The sequence below is a fragment of the Anopheles aquasalis genome, chromosome X (genome assembly GCF_943734665.1).
Source record: "Anopheles aquasalis chromosome X, idAnoAquaMG_Q_19, whole genome shotgun sequence".
Classification (NCBI taxonomy): Eukaryota; Metazoa; Arthropoda; class Insecta; order Diptera; family Culicidae; genus Anopheles; species Anopheles aquasalis.
The window spans coordinates 1,247,795-1,267,806 of record NC_064876.1 but is presented as its reverse complement, the minus strand read 5'-3'; the positions used below and the strand labels follow the sequence as shown (position 1 = coordinate 1,267,806).

The 20,012-nt window shown below is 55.1% G+C and overlaps 2 protein-coding genes across 2 annotated transcripts in view; one reads left to right on the top strand and one right to left on the bottom strand.

Annotated features, from left to right (window-relative positions):
• Positions 1-484: 484 nt before the first annotated feature.
• LOC126573002 (uncharacterized) lies at positions 485-4,045 on the top strand. Its single transcript, XM_050232800.1, has one exon. It carries the CDS (start codon positions 485-487, stop codon positions 4,043-4,045), a length of 3,561 nt encoding a protein of 1,186 aa, XP_050088757.1.
• Positions 4,046-4,617: 572 nt separating this feature from the next.
• LOC126581372 (serine/threonine-protein kinase Smg1) overlaps positions 4,618-20,012 on the bottom strand; it is a 23,320-nt gene continuing 7,925 nt past the window's right edge. The window contains exons 4-6 of the mRNA XM_050244973.1: positions 7,549-9,606; positions 4,961-6,557; positions 4,618-4,876 (exon numbers count right to left, since the gene is read on the bottom strand). Coding sequence (XP_050100930.1) covers positions 4,674-4,876; positions 4,961-6,557; positions 7,549-9,606 — 3,858 coding nt within the window. The 3' untranslated portion in view covers positions 4,618-4,673. The remainder of the gene's footprint in view (positions 4,877-4,960; positions 6,558-7,548; positions 9,607-20,012) is intronic.

The following is a 20,012-nucleotide window of genomic DNA, read 5'->3' as shown; positions in this document are numbered from 1 at the left end:
ACTTTCACTAGCCGCACCATCACCATCAGCAGCGGCGTCGTCGTCTTCTTCTTGGTACCCACCCATTTCGCCAGCAATTGTGCGTTGCGCTCCGGTGAGCGCTTTTACTCGCTTAGGTACAGGTCGCGCACGTGAACACTACAAGCAACCCCTCCCCCCCCCCTCCCCCCCCCCTCGGAACCCGGTCAGGTGTGGAGGGCTAAATGGGCGACCCGTAGTTAGCGTCCCGGGGACCGGGAGCTGGAGTCTGGAGTGGAACTGGAGCAGAACGTACGCCGAGGCCGACGAAAATCGGCGAGATCGCGGATCACAGTGTCGTGACAGTGTCGTGACAGTGCCCTAAACTTATATTCTAGGCCACTGGGCACGTCACAGTTGGCAGGGCGCCCTCGGACTGCTGCCTGCTGCTGTGCTGCCGGTTCTCAGCCAGTCAGTCCGAGGTGAACCGCGGAGCCTGGAGGACGCACCGGGAGTCACGATCGCAATGGTTTGGGTGTGGCTGTGGTTGTTTGGGGCCTGCCAGCACCCGCCGCCGGTCGAAGCCGTCAGTGGGCTTTATGTGAACAACCAGCGGCTCGAGCAGGGCACGGATAGCTGGCGTCACGAAGTCGCGAAAGGTGAGCTACTGACGAAAGCAAACTTCAGCGGGAGCGATCCGGCGGCCAGCTGGATCCAGCTGTACTGGGACCGAAACGCAACCCCTGTCCGGTACGCGGACGACCTCGCCTCGATCAAGAACACACTGCACGATACGCACCCAACGTACATCGGGGACGCTTTACGCCCTTCAACCAACCTGCCAGCGACGCTATCAACCGTGCCAGGATTCCCTAGCACCACCCAGGCCACTCCGAGCAAACAGCAGCAGCAGCAGCACCCCCCGCGTGTCCGCAAGAGGACGCGAACGACGCGTAAACCGCCCCCAACACCTTCGCCAGTGAACAAGAAAAACACGGCGTTAACACCGGAACTGATGGCGCTACTGCAGCGTTACTACTCCTTCAGCTGCACCCTGGTGCCGAAGCGGAACCAGGTCCCCTTGAACACCGGCACGACACGCAGGACACCGGTGGCGACGAGCGCACCAACCCGGCCACGCAAACCAACCAAACGCCGCACCAAACCGACGGTGGCAACGGTGTACGTGACACCACCGGTGATAAAGCGGCTCGGCGGCATGCTCGAGTCCGTGTACAACTTCATGGAGAACGCCCTCACCAGCACCGAGATCGAGCGGGCAGCAACGAACCCACCAACGCCAGCGCCCGGAACGCGTAAGGTAAAGCGCAACACTGGCACCGAACTGCCAGCGCCGGGCATCGCCTACACCGCTACACCGGCGCCAGCACCAGCCGCCGAATCGCGGACAGACTCGGGCGAGGGTGGTGGGTGGGGCCGTTTCACTGCAGCTGCGGCGGACCGGGTGACGATCGCAGGGCTGCCCGCCGTGCTGACTAGCGGTAGCGATGGCAACAAAAACAAGATGACGACCAACATTCAGGTGACGAGCGAGTATACGGCCGCTACACCGCCGACCGGTCCGCTGGCGAAGCCAAACCGTGTTGTGGAGGATGATAGCAGTGAGTCGGATGAATCCGCAGATTACTACGGTGGCTTTGACGATGACGAAGATGACGACGAAGATGACAGTGATGAGGATGAGGGCGACGAAGAAGGGGGAGAAGCTGAAGCGATACAGCCAAACCGGCGTCGCCGCCCAACGGTCTCGATCAACGATAAGGACTACGATGAGCTTGGCCCCTCGGAAACGGGTAACCGGAGACCGATCCGGAAGCGGCGCCGCCGAAGAAGAAAACCACCAACGACGACTACGAGTGGCAGCTACGAAAACAGTGCGGACGGCTCTTCCTATGAAGATGACGACGACGAAGAGGAAGACGACGAAGAGGAGGACGAGTACAGCGCAAAGGACGACCGATTGTCGTCGTCGTCGTCGGAAGAAGAGGAGGAGGACGAACCACCGGGCTTCCTCTCCGGTATGTTTGCCACGTTTAGCCGCTTTGTCCGATCGCTCGGCTTCGGTGGCACCGTGCTCCGTGCCGGTGGCGATGTCGATGAGGACCGGGGACGCAGCACTACTCCGCGGGTACTGGCCGCCCGTAAACGACCGACGCGCAGTACCACCGCCGATTCGCACCGATTCGGTTCGGTGGCAACGGTACCGAGCCGCCATGCACCTTTTCCGCCCTTTCTTTTGAACGAGCTGGACGAAAGCGTCGTGGACCACGAGGAACCAACAACAACAACAACAACAACAACGCCGCCGGAAGGGCCATCTGGTGGCATGGCGAGCTGGTTCGCTGGTTTGATGATGCCCTCCTCCTGGGACGTGTTCAATCCCTGGGGTACTGGCGACTGGGAACCCAGTGAGGCGCAGCAGCAGCAGCAGCAGGTGGAAGAATCTTCCTCATGGTTTGCACAGTGGTTCGGTGGTGCTGGTGGTGGTGATGGTAATTCGGGCACCACTTCGACGCAGTCCCCCCCAAACACGACTACCAGCGGACCGGCGGTGGTGCAGCTACCGGAACACTTACTGTCGGCGTTAACCCAGTACGTGGTGCACGGCGGTGCGACCACACGTCCCCCTAGGCGCCGATCGTACGCCGGCTATCAGCTGTGGCGCCTGACGGTCCAGACCGTGGAGCAACTCCGTGCGCTCACCGATTACCGTCGATCGCCGGCCGGGCTCGAGCTACGGTGGTGGATCGGTCCGTCGGTGCGCGGGTTAACCGATGTGCTCGTACCACCGACCGGCCCGGCACAGTCCCGGTTCCGCGGCCTCCTCCGGGACGCCGGGATCGGCTACCGGGTGACGATCGGCGATGTGGGGCGTGCGATGGCGTACGAGAATCCGCGCACGACCCGCCGGGACCAGCTCGAGACGGAGCTGCGGCAGGGCCACCCGTTGACCTGGTACCGCTATCACCGGTACGCCGATATCGCCAAGTTTCTTGGCACGCTGCACCGTCAGCACGGGGCGCGGGTCCAGCTGCTACACGTTGGCCGCTCGTACGAGGGTCGCCCGCTGACGGTGGTTCGTGTGTCCTTTGCCCAACCGACCGGGCGACCGGGGCGACCGGGGCGACCGGGGCGCCGACCCGCCATCTTTATCGAGGCCGGTGTACAGGGACGGGACTGGATCGGACCGGCCGTTGCCACCTGGCTGCTGAACCGGCTCGTTGAGCTTCCAGCGGGTGGGGACCGGCGGGCGGGGAATGGTACACAGCAGCCGGAGGAGGGTGGTGGGTTGGAATCCGTCCAGTCGTACGACTGGTACGTGTTGCCCGTGCTCAACCCGGACGGTTACGAGTACAGCCACGAGCACGATCGCATGTGGGCCAAGAGCCGGCGCAATGCCAGCGAGGACGACGATCCGGAACCGGGTGTCCTGGCGAGCGCACTAGCGAGCTGGTGGCCGCGACCGGGCGACCGGGCATCCGGCGACAGTTCGGAAGGGCGGCACCGGTGCACCGGTGTCAATCTGGACCGGAACTGGGGCCACCGGTGGGGCGAGGGTAGCGGTGCGTCACGGAGCCGGTGCAGCGAGGACTATGCCGGGCCGGCACCGTTCTCCGAACCGGAAACCCGTTCCGTGCGTGACTTTCTGCTCGGGGGCGGGGGTGGCCGTAGCCGGCGTAACGTGCGCCTCTACCTTTCGCTACGCTCGTACGGTCAGGCCCTGTCCTACCCGACGCCGGCAGAAGAAGCGCCGGAGGCGAACGAAACCGAACGCGACGAGGACGTGCACGAGATGGGGTCCGTGGGGCTGGATGCGTTGCGTGGATCGGCCGATGGTAACGATCCGAGCGTGCCGTACCGGCTCGTGCCGGGAATTTCGACCGTCGGTGGTGCAGCATCCGGTACGGCGGTCGAGTACGCTCGGTACGGGGCGGGCATCCGGTATGCGTACACCGTCCGGTTGCCCGACACTGGCACCCACGGGTTTCTGCTGCCACCGTCCAGCATCGTGTCGACGGGGCGTGATCTGTTCGAGCTGATCAAGGGCATGATCGAGTACAGCTAAATAAAACCACTTTGCACGTTTTTTTTTTTATTTATTGCCAATTCACCAAAACGCTAGCTGTTTGCTTCTCTGTCCATGGCCTCGCTCGAGTGAAAGAAGAAAGAAAAAAAAAATGCATCCGAAATAGTAAAGTTGGAAAGGGAAGAATATGCACGGCCTCATTTTAGGCTTCACTCATGGTTAGAATGTTGCTTTCGAAGAAGAATGTGAGGCCGCACGACCCCAAAAAAAAAACGACGACAGCAAGAGAAAGAGAGAGAGAATGAACGAGCGCTCGCTCGCTGTTGTTGGGTTTAATCCCCGTTTGTTTTGTTTTCGGTAAATGGGTTCGTTTCGGTTTTAACTAAGCAACACCAAAGCAGTACAGGACACCTCGGCCCGTAACCGAGCTCCGCTCCGCTTTATCCCTTTTGTGCAATAGTTTTTTACAAGACTTTTACAATATTTGTACAGCAACAGTGGTTTTGTACAGCTTGCTGACTTTTTTTGTTTGTTTTTTACATCGTTTTCCACACGTTCCTTGAAGGGCACGCCCCGTAGAAGCCTTTGCTTTGCCGTTTTTTTTTAATTCCTGTTGTTTTATTTCACTTGTTGTTGTTTGCTTGTCACTGCGCTGCACCGTGCACCGCTACACCCACGGTGTCCACCCCTCGTATAGGACGGCCAAATTGTTCGGATCCATCGCCTCCTGGATCATCCAGCTGACCTGCTCCGCGGTGCCCGCCCGTCGATTCGGATCCGGATCGCGCCCTTCCAGCTTCATGCGGATGCGCCGCCACACGGACACGGCGAACGTGTTCCGCTTCTGTTCCCGCCCCGGCCGCTCGTTCTCTGCACGAAACGAAACGCAAACGCAAACGCATTGTAATTCCCCGGTGGTCCACAGTACACAGGTGGCTGTGTTTACAAACTTACTCTTGTCGCGGTTCCCGCTCGGTTCCGTCGTCTCCGCTCCTGAGATTGTTCGTCGGTCGGTGGCAGCCACACTCGGGTCGCTCACACTCCCCTCTGCCCCGGGAACACGGCCGTCCAATTGGCCAACCTGGAACAGCTGCTCGAACACGTTCGCCAGCAGCCTCACGGTGTCGGTGATCTTCGGTGCGACGGTGTCACGCAGCAGCAACTCACTGGCGTGTGTCAACTCATCGCCGGCCAGCTCCAGCCGAGCGAGCTCGTTCAGCGACTCGTGCAGCTGCTGGTAATTGTGCACGTAGTTACGCAGCACCGTTGACCCGTCGAGACGGAGCTGAACCGCTAGCAGCTCGCGGATCTCCTGCGCTACCGCGTCGTGCTTGGTGAGGGTGGTGCGCAGGGCCCGCACCGCACCCCGGCAACCGTCCAGTGACGCCCGCTCGTCCTGCTCCAGCTCGGCAATCCGTGTCAACAGTTGATCCTGCATATCGTCCAGCAGCACCCGCACGTTACTGAGCCAGGTGTGATCGATCGTGCCCTCGGGATCGAGCAGCTCCACCAGTGCCTCCTCCGTCTTCGACAGCAACCGGGCACCGGTGATGAGGCGTGGTTGCAGTTTCTGGTACTGTTTCAGCAGCGTCTGGAAAACGGTGGCTTGCGTGTGCATCACGCTACCACCAGCACCGGCGCTGCCCGGTGGCCGGTCACGCATCCGCTCGTAGTGCACGATCGCACGGCCGTACTGCACGAACCGGACCAGCCCGAGCCGGTACTGTTCGATCGTGCGGAGCGTCGCATCGCTATCCCGGCGAAACCGCTCGACCGTGTCCGGGGCGCACAGCGGCTCGGGGTTCGGCGCTGCCATGGCTGCCCACTTCAGGTGGTGCCCGAGACTGGTTACCGACTGCTGGAAGGCGCACTGTTGTTCGGCCAGCAGCGTACAGATGCGGTCTACCGCCGCAACGTACCCCTCAAGCTGCTGCACCATCGCCGCACTGATGATGATGGTGATGATGGTGGGTGAATGGAGGTGGCACTGGAAGTTGCCTGAGCTGTCACCCTGGCAAACCGTTCCCAGCCAGCGGTAAGCCTCGTCGAACAGCTTCGGGCAGGACTCGGGGGTAATCGTTTCCGCGTCCCGCTGCAATCGTCCAACGGCTGCCTCGCCGTACTCCACGGCCAACTCCGTCAGCTGGCTGAGCTGGTCCACCGGCCGGAGTGTGGGATCAACGGCGCCCAACATCTTCATATAGCCCCGTTGGCAGATGGCATCGGTCAGCGTGCTGCCTGGGTGCGATGTTGTACCGAGCGATACTAACGATCCTTCATCGTCCGGTGCTGCTGCGGAGCCCATCTGATTAGCTTGGGCAAGGCACAGCGTGAACGACGCTACCGGCAAACGGCCCGCCAGCAACAGCCGTACCAAGCGACGGCTAAGCGTACGCAGTAGCAGGGCAGCACGGGAATCGGCCGGCGTATCCTGCAACAGCTGCACCGTTGTCTGGAGCTGCGCTACCTGGCACATCTTCGCACAGAACGCCTGCGCCCATGCCGCCAACGTGGCAGTTCTGTGCGGTGCGTGCGCATGGCACAGCCACAACTGGAACGATAAAAAAAAATACGACATTTAGTTAGATGCTGCTCCCACCAAAACTGATCAAGCTGCCGTTTCCCGGAACCATCATAATTCCATATCATATCATAAAATCGTTCCTAGAAGAAAGAGCAAACAAACGTATGCGAAGGGGGAAAAACGAAATCAGACACCTTTTTTACCTTCCAAAACCGGAGTACCACAAGGTAGCGTGTTAGCTTCACTACTTGTATGAGCGGATGATTTTGCAATCAGTTCTACTAATCGAAATCCTTCCATTAGGAACGTGAACAGCAGCCTCTCAAAAACCATAACATATATATATATATATATTGTAAAAATTGGAAATTAAACCTCAACAAAGAATAAACGGAAGCTGCACTCAAATTAGCATTGGCAGAAATCTCATGGAAAAAGTACGTCAATTATTTAGCAGTTACACTAGCCCCCAAGACTAGCTTTCCAAAAACATATTGAATCTACAGTGCTCAACAGTGGAAAAAAATCCTCAGAACTCTATACGGTTTTATTAATAGGAAAGCTAAGCTAGACAAAAAACAAAAAACACACGTAGGATACGCCCTGTTCTTACGTACGCTTCTCCAGTACGGCAAGAATGTGCAGTAACGCACAAAAATAGACTGCAAACAATTCAGAACAAGTACAAGAAAGATTATCTTATCAGGAATTAGCAAAATCCTACCACACATCAGCAAGATTAACAGCAAATACAAGAACAGTTGTGCAATTAAATAGCTGATTAGTTCAATGAATTTACCGTAGGATAAAGTTTGGGATGGAAGGTTGCTGTACATATGTAAATGGTAGCATTAGAATTAGACTAAGCATAGGTTAGTCAAACACACAAAACATGAGGGGTTTTTTGCAACAGTTTTCCCCTTACACAAACTTCAAAACAAAGTAGCAATAGAAAACAACGGCAATAAAAACAATAAATACAAATACTACTACTACTACGCACTGACGCGCCACTTACGCTTTCCGTGATGGCCGCCGAAAGGCTGGGATCCGTCGCACGCAGCGACGGTTGCAGCAGTGCGTTGCAGTGCAACGCCGGGCTGTTGAAGCCCCGGAGCGTCTCCTCCTGCACCGCTAGCAGTGGCACGAACGCCTCGTCCAACCGCTGCAGCACCACCTCCAGCTCTGCACCCGCCCGGCCACCGGTGGCCGCTTGGCGCAGTTCGTGCAGCTGACCGTGCCACCGGCCGTGCAGCTCCTGGGCACCGGCCAAACACTCGTACAGCTCCTGCTCGGCCCCGGCACCGGTCACGGATCGCAAAATGGCCGACGCTCGGTCCAGCAGCTGCTCGTACCGTAGTTCGTCCCGTAGGCTGTCGCTGTCGGACCGGCCAGTGGCGACGCTGGTACGGTGGGTGGGTGGGTTCGGTGGCAGTATCGGCAGCACGTGCTGCTCGATGTGGTGACAGACGAACCGGAGCCGCTGGTAAAGGGTACACGCCTGTGCCATCTCAACCATCGGATGGTGATCGGTCGCCAGTGTGCCGGTGCCGGTGCCGGTGCCGGTGCCGGTGCCGGTGGTGTGAAGCAGTGCCTCACTGCGCTGCTGGATGGTTTGCGCAAGGTTTGCCAACAGTGGAAGGGTGAATGGTCGCTCCATCATCACGCTACCGCCTTCGTCGTCGTCGTCGTCCTCCTCCCCATCATCGTCGTCATCGTCATCATCGTTGGTGAGTGGACGGCACGCGAGAAAGTCCCGTTCGGCCGTCACGAATCGTTTCGTCAGCTCGAGCAGCTGCCGGGACAGTAGGTAGCCCATCTTGACGGTGCTAGCGTGTGGGTTCGGTGGTACGGTGGGACACTGCACCACGGCGAGCGACGCACGCTCAATCGATTCGAGCCGCAGATCAACGGGTTGCGGCACAGTGCCGGTGTCAGTGCCGCCGCCAGTTTCGAGTGCCGCCGTCAACGCGGACTGTTGCAACAGGAGCAGCTTCACGGTGGACGTGACCGGATCGTGCGTCTCGTTGTCGTTATCATCGGCTCCCTGGCCCTGGCCCTGGCCCTGGGTTGGGTGCTGCTGCTGCGCGTTCAGCAACATCCGGTACCAGCGGCAGTACTGATCGAGCAGCTCCATCGGCACCGGATCCGGTGCGTGCGGGTGTTGCCGTGCCATCTCGTTTGCCACCAGCCCATAGTAGAGGGTAGTGCGGCGCAGGTCGGCACACGACGGTTCCGCTAGCAGTTTGTTGATGTGGAGCCGGGCCTCGCACAGGCGCATGTAGGCGTGGGCCCCTTCCCGTGTGCCCGCCTCCGCCACCAGCATATCGTCGATGAACTTCACCATCGGCAGGGACCACTCGAGCTCGGTGGCGGTCGGTGTGATGGCGGGCCGGTGGTGGTCCAGCGCTTCCATCGCACCACCACCGGTTGCACACAGCTCACGCAGCTTCCGGTACGGTTCGCAGTGCTGCTCGTGACGGCCAACGATATCCCGCACCCTTCCCATCAGTACCGCCCGCTCCTCGCCGATGGCGGTACGCAGGGCGAGCCGATCGACGAGACTACCGAGCGCATGGCTCCGGAAGGCCGACCCAAGGCACACGGCCTCCTCGACGAGGCGCAACTGCTGCGAGTACGAGTCACGCTGCTGTTCCGCCTGTCGCCGCTCCTGTCGCACCGCCAGCGCCACGCTCACGTGACGCTCGAGCGTGGCCAGGTGCTGGCCCAGTTCGTCCCGGTTTTGTTGCCACTCGGCCCGTACCTCCGCGCACCGTACCGCTAGCGTATCGCGTGTCACTTCCCGCTCGAGCTGCCGCTTTGAGCGACCGATCGAGGTACCGGCGGGTAATTGGGCAGCAGCTGAAGCAGCTGAAGCAGCAGCAGCAGCAGCAGCGACCGACATGGTCGACACGGTGATCTCGGTTGCGGTTGGTGCGGGACCACCGGCCGCCTCCTCGCTCACTGCCCAGTCGAACAGTGGATCGTAGACGAACGCTTCCAGCAGCGTCAGCAGCGTTTCGCGCCCCTTCTTCAATGACTTCAGCACATGCTCGCACGCCAACCGGAACGTGCCCTGTGGTGGAATTGGAAAAAAAAACAAAAGAGAATGAATAGCGAGAAGAAAGAAAAACGAAAAATCGAGTGATCAGAAGAGCAGGGGAGGTGGTACCGTGATTCATTCCCATCAATCGATCGACCTCCCGCGCGGTGTGCTTTTGTTCTGCTGGCTGGCTGGCAGGGTGTGCCAAAAACCGATAACACTATTATTTGGCCCCCCGGGGGAGGGAGGGGGGGGGGGGGAGGGTCTGGGTCTATCAGGAGGTTCCACTTATCAGTTCATCAGTGCACATCATCATTAATAGCCCGCGCGGCGATGTTTGAGCAGCCGGCTAGATTCGCACGCGCCTCTCCCCGTTATAACAATGCAAAGCTCCATTCCCCCCCCCCCCCCCCCCCCTTTCAGGAACATCAAATGTACGTACATTACCGATCGACACCTGTGGCGACCACAATTACGTCAAAATTTGCTGCTTGCTTCTGGGCGATCTGCGCGCGCGCCCGCGCGGGAGTTTGGCCACTTGACCCTTTCCGTCCGGGTATTCAAAGAAAACCGGTTCTCTCCGACCAACCTCATTGACTGCCACCACCGCTCCTCCGGATCTCTCTCTTTCTGTCTCTCTCTCTCTCTTTCTGCCACTGAAACTCGGTTCATGGTAACTCTTCCGTACATCGCTAACGACGCTAGAGCTGCTGCCCAACAGCTGCCGAATCATCTGCCAACCGAATGGTGGAGGCGCACGGTCCGGCACGTGGCGGCAGGGCGGCAGGGACTTTTTGTTTACCTTCTTTTTTTTTTTTGTTTTGATTGGCCGGCTTTTTAGTGGCGCTCTCGGCTCTGTCTCGGCGCGCCGAACGCATGTCTCGCGTTTGAACGGACACGGAACCGATTTTGGCCCCCCCCAGAAACACACACAAACACACCGGGCACACCGGGCACACGCACTTGGTGTCTGAAGGGAACGTGCGAAAGCGTTCCGGAACTCCGTCCCTGGGAGTGCTGGGAGATGGACACCTGTTGCCCGGGCGCCTGGGCAGTGGGCCGAGTACGCCACGCTCGCACACCAGACGCACACTGGCGCGTTTGCGTTCCTTTGTTTCAAACCGACGACGACGACGACGACGACGAACGAGTTACAGCGCTGTCATCGAAGCCGATGTCACGCGTAGCCCACTACTTGGTGGCTACGTACGTACGCTTCGGGGGCCAGCCGGTCGGCCAGTCGGTCGGTTCTGGCCAGGCGCAGCCCAGACACCCTGTGTGTGTCCGCTGGCTGCCACCAAACCCACTTCTCTTTCCCCTTTCCGGTATTTACGCGGTACCGGGAAGACATTTATCACTTCAATTTCCTCTCTCTCTCTCTCTCTCTCTCTCTTTTTTTTTTCTCTCTCTCTCTTTATCTCTCTCTCTCTCTGTCTCTCTTTGTCTCTCTATCTCTTTCACTCGCTTTTGATGATAGTGATGCTGATGATGATGATTTTCGTTTATCATTCCGTACACCGTACGCACTCCTGTTGCTGTTGCCGCTACCGGATCAGTCGAGTTGTGGCTGGCGTGCAGACCACACATGCAAACCAACCAACCAACCAACCAACCAACCAAGCAACCGGCCAAACAATCAACCACCAACCGGACCAGCAGCTACCAGGCTGAGGCTCTGTTGTTTGTTTGCCCACCCCTTCCTAATCTTCCGTGTGTCTTCTCTCTCTCTCTCTCTCTCTGCTCCCCACGCGTAGAGTGATTCGCGCTTTTGGCGCACCTCACTGGCCGCGGCAGCGTGGTTTCCACCGCGCTCTACACGCTATCCGTGCATTCGCCCCCCCCCCCCCCCCCCCACCCAGTGAGTGTGTTTCTACACTGCTTGCCCCGTGGCGCGCATCAATCAATAACAATAACAGACACAAAAACAAAAACCAAAAACAAAGCAAAAAAAAAACACTGAACCGAAATCGTGATTCCACGTGCGACTGTATGTGTGCTGGTATGTTGTGTTTAGGCTTGGAACATTTCAAACTTGTGAAGTAAGCAGCGTGCCGCTCAAGTCCCAAACAACAACAAAAAAAAGCGGTCCAGCATTGATCCAGAGAGTTGAGCGTTTTTGTGTGACCGCAAGATCGAGATCGAGTGACCCCGTGTGCCGTGCTTGAGCTCGTCGTCGTCGTCGTCGTAATCGCCCAGTCAGCCCATCCAGCCCATCCAGCCCAGTCCACGTCGTGCTGGCCACCAGCCTCCTTCAATCCCTTTCTGCAATCAAAACGGGTCCGAAGTTGTGTCGCAACAATGGCAATCAACGCAGGGTTTTTGGGGCGGGGGTTAGGTCCTTGTGATCGGTGGTCATGTGATCCTTTCGAGCTAGCAGTCCCCGGATCCTCACCACGGATGCACCGCTCCTCCGTTCGGGTTTCGCGAGCGTTTTTTTTTTGTGTTGTGTTTTTTGCACGGGGCTTGCAAAAGCCCAGCCTATGTGCCACTGTATGCCTCTAGAAGATGATCGAATCTAGGCATCTTCAGGGACGAAATGAGAAAATCCAGCAAGGTATCAACGCAGGAAGAAGATGAGGTAGGTGCACTGCACAAAGCTAGAGCTCAGGTGCAATCAATCTCTCTTGTTTTTTTTAAAGCCGAGCGAATCTCGGACTATAACACTTCTTCCTGAGTATAACACTTCTTTGCTGATCTCAAGATCAATGTTTAATGGTGGAATTCATTCACTGTGACCTTGGTTCTATTAAAGGGGGGACCTTGGTATTTTCGGGCCAAAAAAACGGCCCGTTTTTGACGATTTTGTGTGACGTAACCTTTCGATTTAATTTTATCAAATGAATAGCATTATAATCTACAACTTTTGAAGAATATTTGGTATTGTTTTGAGCAACATTCATTGACAGATTAATCCGTGGCATCCAATTTTGGTAGACATGTCGCCGAAAAGGTACTTTTTACGGTGCTCATCGTAGCTGCGTGATGGATCGTCAGAAACATACAAATTGATACTCGTTTGAAAGATTATAAGTTTATCTAGGTAGCCCCGTCGAGTTTTTGTTGAATTTCCTATTTTTCGATTTTTGGCAGAGTTTTGAAGTTGAAAAAGCGATGCTTTTTGTTATTTTGCTTAAAACACGGTTTTTAAAGATTTGTTTAAGAAAAAGTATAAACAAATTTAATGAAATCGCGACAGGGCTATCTGGCAAAGAGTGTACAGATTGTGTGTTAAAATTTTCAAACCGATCGGTCCAGTAGTTTTTACGGTACGATGGGAACCGACGTTTGAAAACGTTGCGAGCTGCAGGGAGCCTTGTATGAAGCGCGGATTTTCAAAAATCTGTATCTTTGTCAGTTTTTCCTCGATTGATCGAAAACTTGTACACTGCGTTCTTGAAAGGATCGGCATTCAGGGAAAAATGTTAAAAATACATGCCACAAAAGTCCCCCCCTTAAACAACAAGAGTTGCCGAGTATTGCGGCATAAAGGCTCATAATTTTCACGACCAATACATTGCCAAAACAAAAAAGGCGCTAACTCCTCTTTAATGTACAACAAAGCGCAAATGGCGATACCAAAGCAGATAAGAACAGTAACAGTGCTGCGCCGCACTTGCCCCCCTCACGTCTCAATTCCCGTAATTCCCGGAATCAATACGGGGATCGACGCCTGTGAAGAGGCCATCCCTGTGGGTATCCCTGACCTTGATCACGGCTAAGAGCGGTCGATGGCGTCTTTCTGTACTTGAATGTTCATGATCAAGGTCACGATCAACGTTTACACTGACCTTGTCACTACTGAACAACAGCCAAGGGAGTCAGGGCAGCAGCGGCAGGTAGGCGGCGAAAACGAAAACAAAAGCGGCAGCTAAATCAAAACAATCAACATCGACGGCGAATGCCGTACCAAAGCAGAAGGAACAGACTCTACTGCTGCGCCGACTTTCTTTCCCCCCCCCCCCCCAAAAATTCCCGGAATCGATCTGGGTCGAAGGCGATTCCGAGCCCCGAGTCGACTCCGACCCAGATCGATTCCGGGAATTTCCACGGGGGGGGGGGGGAAGTTCGGCGCCGCAGCAGTGACTGTTCTTCTGCTTTGCACTTTTTTGCAAGCGGGAAATCGCAAGCGAGTGGAATTCGTGGGCGTGGGAACAGTAAATCGGTGCTCCCCGCGCCCGTGTTTCGCACTGTACCAACTTCGGTTCGGTTCCGATTCGAAACCATCGTTGAGAAACTGTCGAACTTAGACAGGATTTCCGTGTTTACATGGTGGTTTCGTGCACGCTAGTAGCATAGTTCGAAGACGAAAGCAGGGAATACTTTTTGATACGAACCCCCTGGTTGAATGGTTGAAGTTGGACGATGAAATGCCATTCGAAAACGCCACTTCCGGGTGGTAATAAAACACAAATGGCGGAAGTGGCACTGGACAGACACTGTGATAGCGTGCAGTGCGCCATTGTCAGTCGCATAATACGCAAAGAAAAGCAGCTGCACATTTTTGGTTGGGTTTTTCTTGATGAGCGCGCTTTATGCAAGCGAACAGACATCAAGATGTTCCGACATTTTTTGTGACAAAGGTCCTTTTGAGAAGACACACCTCCCTCCAAAATATGATACCAGGGATGAAGCTTTTAACAAATCTTCCCCAAAATAGAACCAAATGTTCTTCAAAAGTTGTTGTTAAATATGGTATTCATTTGAAAAAATCTAGTTGAATGGTTTCTCCACAAAAACAAAAGGGACAAAATTTGGATCGGGCTGCTTCTGGCTAGGGGGTGGCTGGTTGGCTGGTTGGCTAATGTTGGATGATGGCGTAAAGGACGACGAGTGACAATTGTTGACGAGAGCGTTCAGCAATTGAGCAGTGAAAATTCCTTTTGTTTTTTGGTTGGTTTTAAGCAATATAGGTCCCAGAATGAACCGGCAGCGCATATTGGTGGCTTAGTGGGCATCTAGGGGAGCCTAGCACCCCACCTCCTCAAGTAAAGAGACACTAACAGACAGTTTAAACGGTTGGTGCAAGATACCGCGGGCGCCCGAACGGCGACCGCTTGCATGGAGACTGCACCCGTCAGCGTCGGCACGGCGACGTCGATGTCAGGTGCGGTCACGGGCAAGCGCACCGTCCCGAGCATGTACAGTGTGGTGACCGTCGGCCCCGGTGCTGGCCCTGGTGGTATCGGTGTCGGCTTTATTGGCGCTGCTGCTGGTGGTGGTTTGGGGGGCGGTGGCCAGGGACCGAACGATACCGAGATGGCAGCGTTCGCCGATCGCGTAAACGAGATCCACCAGGCCCTGCTGATCTGGATCGCGATCGACGGCATCCTGATGGTGTGCATCCTGAGCGGCAACATCCTGACGATCCTTGCCGTCTGGTACCATCGGCGGCTGCAGGGTCTCATCTCGAACCTGTTCGTCGTGTCGCTGGCCGTGTCGGACATCTTCGTCGGCCTCACGCTACCGTACCATCTCGCGTTCTACATGGGTGCTGACCTGGGCCACCACAAGCCGCTCTGCCTGTTGCGCTTCTTCGTCCTCATCATCGCGTGCAGCGTCTCGATCTGGAACCTCATCGCCATCGCCGTCGACCGGTACATCGCGATCTGCTACCCGCTTCACTACTCACGGTATGGCACACGGCGGTATGGTGTGCGTGTTGTTTTTTCACCCTTCTTTTTGTTGTTGTTACAGGCGTACTGACATGAAGTTTTTACCTATTCCAGACACTATCACTTTTTTGTTTGAAATGATTTTTGTATTGATTTGAAAGACAAAATTGTTGTAAAATAATCAAATTTTCAGAAACTATTCGCTTTAGCTCAATGTGGCCAACTTTTGACTCGACTATAGCCTTCTACCGGGCCCCAGAAAAAGAAGTTGATGCTGCACGAATGTGATCTTGCGCTGGCTCGTTCTCGTACAATCGCAATTACATAAGCGCATCCATACTGGGCCTTATTTTTTAGTCCTCACCTTGCTCTACAACTTGCACCAGATGGAATGGTCCATCGGATTTGTGCCTGGCGACATCAGAATGGATGTGTGGACGAAGTGAAGTGTGGAACATGATTTTTTAACCATTCTTGGTTCGCACGAGCTTTGTGAGTCTGCGAGCAAAACATATTTGCGTGTCCACGGCTCTAAAGCACCTTCTGAAACACATTATCGATAATGTGTCGCTTTTATTTTGACTCCAGGATCGATGAAAACACACTTCCATAGCGATTTAAGGAGCGATACACAAACATTTCGTTCATTTTAAGGTGAGTGAGCTCACGAATTACAGCTGAAGGTTGTGATTTTCCAGCCAGTTAAACGCCATCACAGGCTATTATGTTTGAATTACATTACGATAGAAAAAAATCTACAAAACATAGACGCAAATGCTTTTGCTAGCTTGTAAACAGTATAATAAACTGTAACTAAAACAATTTTGGCGTCGATATTACGAGCGGTTTGAAAGATACAGCAGTGTGAATTTGTGTAACACTTCATATCAGTAACCCTGTATTATTGTTCCCACCGCTCGATACCACCCAGCACATCTAGGATCGCATTCGTGGCGTCAGATTCGTGGCGGTATGTGTTGATTAGAGAGATGAATTTGATTAGAAATGCACTTCCCTCCTCCATCCACGGGATTGAAATGACGTAAGGAGGATACGTGCGTGTTTATGTGGATTGTGGAAAACTTTGAAGGAAAACCACTTGAGATGAATGAGTTTTTGAGAAGAAAAATAGCTGGCCAGCGTGCCAGCGGCTGGCGCTGGCGTTCAGCAAGTTCAGCAATAAACCAGTACACTGCGACAGTGCAGTGTGTATGTGCATACACAAAAGGATAGCAAGGGTTTATTGATGGTTAGATGAATTGATTGACGGACGTACCAACAGAGAAAGAGAGAGAGAGCGCGAGCGAGCGAGAGAGAGAAAAGGAGAAGCTCTAAACTCTTTTTAGTGGCCCCGACCAGCGCCCCGTAGTAAAGCGAGCGGAGCTGATGTTTGAAAGTTCCTCCGTAACGCTCTAGTTAGCCTTGTGCAAGGAATCGAACGGAGGAAGAGGGTACCAGCACGTCGACGTAAATTGGAAAATGGAAACCAAACGATGGTGCCCTTGTGGTGCCGCTCGGCTGCTGATTATTATGCACTGCACTCTCGTATCTCGCGCACTTCCTTTTCTTCTCCAATTGGGACAAAGAATCGCGCCAAAACCAGGTGCCCCGGCCTCCGCAAGCATTCGCGGATCGGTTGCAGATAATCGGATCGTTCTGTAACGGCCAACTGCAATCGCCCCGAACGAACGTCAAAGCAATTTCGCGACAGTAAGGGTTTTTTTTGTTTTTAACGACCGAAGCGACCGGCGCATCACCAATTCTCGTCAATCATTCTGGAACTAGTGTAGCTCTCCGTGTCTACTAGCGAACCCAAAAAGAACACTCTAGGGCACAGGAAACGGCGCGAGTGAAGTGTTTTATTGTTCGGACCATCAGACCGCTCCCGCTGGAGAGTAAGGCTCTTGGCGGATATCGCGGGGGGGGGGGACCAAGCAGCTACCAAGCAAAAAATTAAAAAAAAAAAAACATACGACCAATCGACCGTTCCTGCGGTCGTGCCAGTTCCTGTAGCGACCGTAAATGCTTAATGCTTGCTTGCTGCAGCTTCTTTTCCGGTCCGGGTGTCGTGGATTCTTTTTTTTTGTTTTTTCGTGGTGTCATGCACCATTTTATCTGGCTGCTGCACTTAGGCTGACTTTGGCACGATTGCGATCGCTATCGGATGCATACAGACACAAGCACGGGCGCGCGCGCGCGAGGGTCCCTTCTCGAATATCGATTAAAAAAAAAAACAAAGTGCGCTCGACGAAGTGCTGCGTCGTCACCGCAGCAGCAGAATATTAAACCAACCACTCTCCAGTCTCGGAGCGCGGTCCCACTTTTGTTTGAAAAAAAAACAAGTTTTATGTGCCCTGGCACCCGGCACCGTGCAGGGCACCACCAGGACCAAGACGCAGTAAAAGCAGCGCTGCATATCGCTGCAACGGACCTGCAGTCGCTCCAGCTCGCCCCCAAGTGGCCCCCAGGAAGATCCGGAAGCGGCATCTCGCTATCCTTGCGCTTCACGACCACGGCTACATTTTCTCCCACTACACCCTGCCCGTGCCCTTGGGGGTTTGCTTGTTATGTTGCGCTGTTGATGCGCTTTGTGTGGCCAGACCAGTGGCACGCCACAAACGATGTTTTTGTGGTCCCCCTCGGAATGGTTCTGGAACGGGGCAACAAGAACCATCAAATGCGGAAATGGACGCTCGGTAAGGTCACGATTGAGAAGAAGAAGATGATGAGGATAGTGATGATGATGGCACGCAGGGCTCTCTGTGGAATGGCTTTGGTGGTTAATTCATTTTCATTTCACGCCACAGCAATAAACAACACTTTTCCTCCCGCTCTCTCTCTCTCTCGCTCTCTCGTTTCGGGGCCTTCGCTCCTAGGGTGATGACGAAGCGGACCGCACTAACCATCCTCGCGTTCGGCTGGTGTTTGGCGATCGCGATCGCCACGATACCGCTGATCTGGAACAAGTGGGACACGGCCAGCGAGTGTGAGTTCGACGAGCTGCTGCACCCGTGGTACGTCGCCGGTGTCATCACGCCCATATTCTCGGTCGTCTGGCTTTGCCTGTTTGTCGTCTACTGGCGCATCTGGCGCGAAGCATCCAAGCACGCCAAACAGCTGCGCGTCCACGTCGGTACGCTCGAACGGACGGCCAGCGACTGGAAGTCGGTGCAGGTACACAGTGTTGCTGCGATGCGATATTCCCCCTGGATATCCCTCTCCTCATTCCGCCAAACCGCATCTCTCTCTCTCTCATCGCAGGTTGTACTGCTGATCATGGGATGCTTCACGTTCTGCTGGATACCCTACTTTGTCGTGGTGCTGACGCAGATCTTTGCGTTCGTCGAGGACAGCTCGCCGACACTCTACAAAGCGGCGTTCTCGCTCGCGATGGCCAACTCGATGATGAACCCGATCATCTACGCGTGGAAAAACACCCACTTCCGGTACGCGTTCCGGCAGCTGCTCACCTGCCGCAAACCGGTCGTTCCACCGGCGCCACCGCGTCTCACCCTCGCCAGCCAGCACTCGTCACGTCCCGATTCTCAACAGCAGCAACAGCAACAGCAACAGCAACAGCAGCAACTGTCCACCCTGCACGTGTCGATAACGGAGCAGGCAGTTGGCGAGCTGGTACCGGTGCCACCGGATGGACCGCCGGCCCCGCTCGCTACGATACCGTCAGCGTCCACCGTCATGGTCATCTCGCAGCTCGCACTCGATGAGGTTCGACCGACGACGACCACGACCGGCACCACCACCACCACGATCCGGGTTTCGGTGAGTAACGGTCAGGAGCGGCACCGGTTGGCCGTATCGGCGTCGTGCACTGACCAAATCCTGGCACCGGGCCCGACCAATCCGAACGGTGCGCAGGAGCAGGGAAACGCTCTCGCTGCTGGCCCAGCTGGCGGCCCGGGACCATCCCCTACCTGCCGCTACCGGACACCATCGCCCCGCCGCATCATCGGCCGGAACATCATCCTCGAGAGCTACCGGTTGTGCGAGGAGATGGAACGTAAGCTGGCACGACACCCCACGACGGCCAACGGCACGGCACCACTCGACGACTCGACGAGCCCCGGCCGGGACGGCGCTACGCAGCTGGACAGCACCGGCCAAGGAGGCGAAGCGGCCAAGGAGGCGTACCCGGATGGCGTCCGTTGCATGGAAACTAAACTGTAGGAAAGGGCATCAACACATCCCTTTGTTTTTCCCTCACGCCTCCCCATCCCTTCCCTTTTTCTACCACACCCCCAGCTGTTGGCTAAAAGTTCTCAGCCCTATTATTACGCTTCCAGCGGTGCAGATTTTTGTTCAAAATGATAGCAGTGCCGGGGCCACCTGGGTAAAGGAATGATCATTATTCAAGTATGCGTTGTCTATTCTTATCAACCGATCGTGTGGGTGTGTAGTGGTGGGATCCACTGATAAGATAGACATACTACTTGCACCAACAATATCATCTTTTGTTGATAGTTTTTTTTGCGGAAAAACTGCTGCAACGTCTGTTGGTCACTGTTCAAAGTAATAGCAGCGGTGAGCGGTTCTAAGCTGTTTTCATTGTTAGTTTGTGTTTTTTGAAAAACAATCTTTACATGTTTTGCTTCCCCATCAATCGTTTAATATGTAAAAAAAACCAAAAAAAGGAACGGAAGGCAAGACTTTTTTTTTATTTTTACAGCAGTAAAACGGGGACGCACTAACCAATTGTGCTGTATAGAATACGGAATTTTATGTTTAAAAAAAAAGGAAAAGTAAGAAAAGTCGTACCAAAATGTAAGAGTTTCGGTCAGTAATGCGTAAATCGTGGCCTGCGATTTCTTT

What these genes read in the sequence shown, in the direction of transcription:
- LOC126573002 (XM_050232800.1), top strand. Translation starts at nt 485, where the DNA reads ATGGTTTGGGTGTGGCTGTGGTTGTTTGGGGCCTGCCAGCACCCGCCG.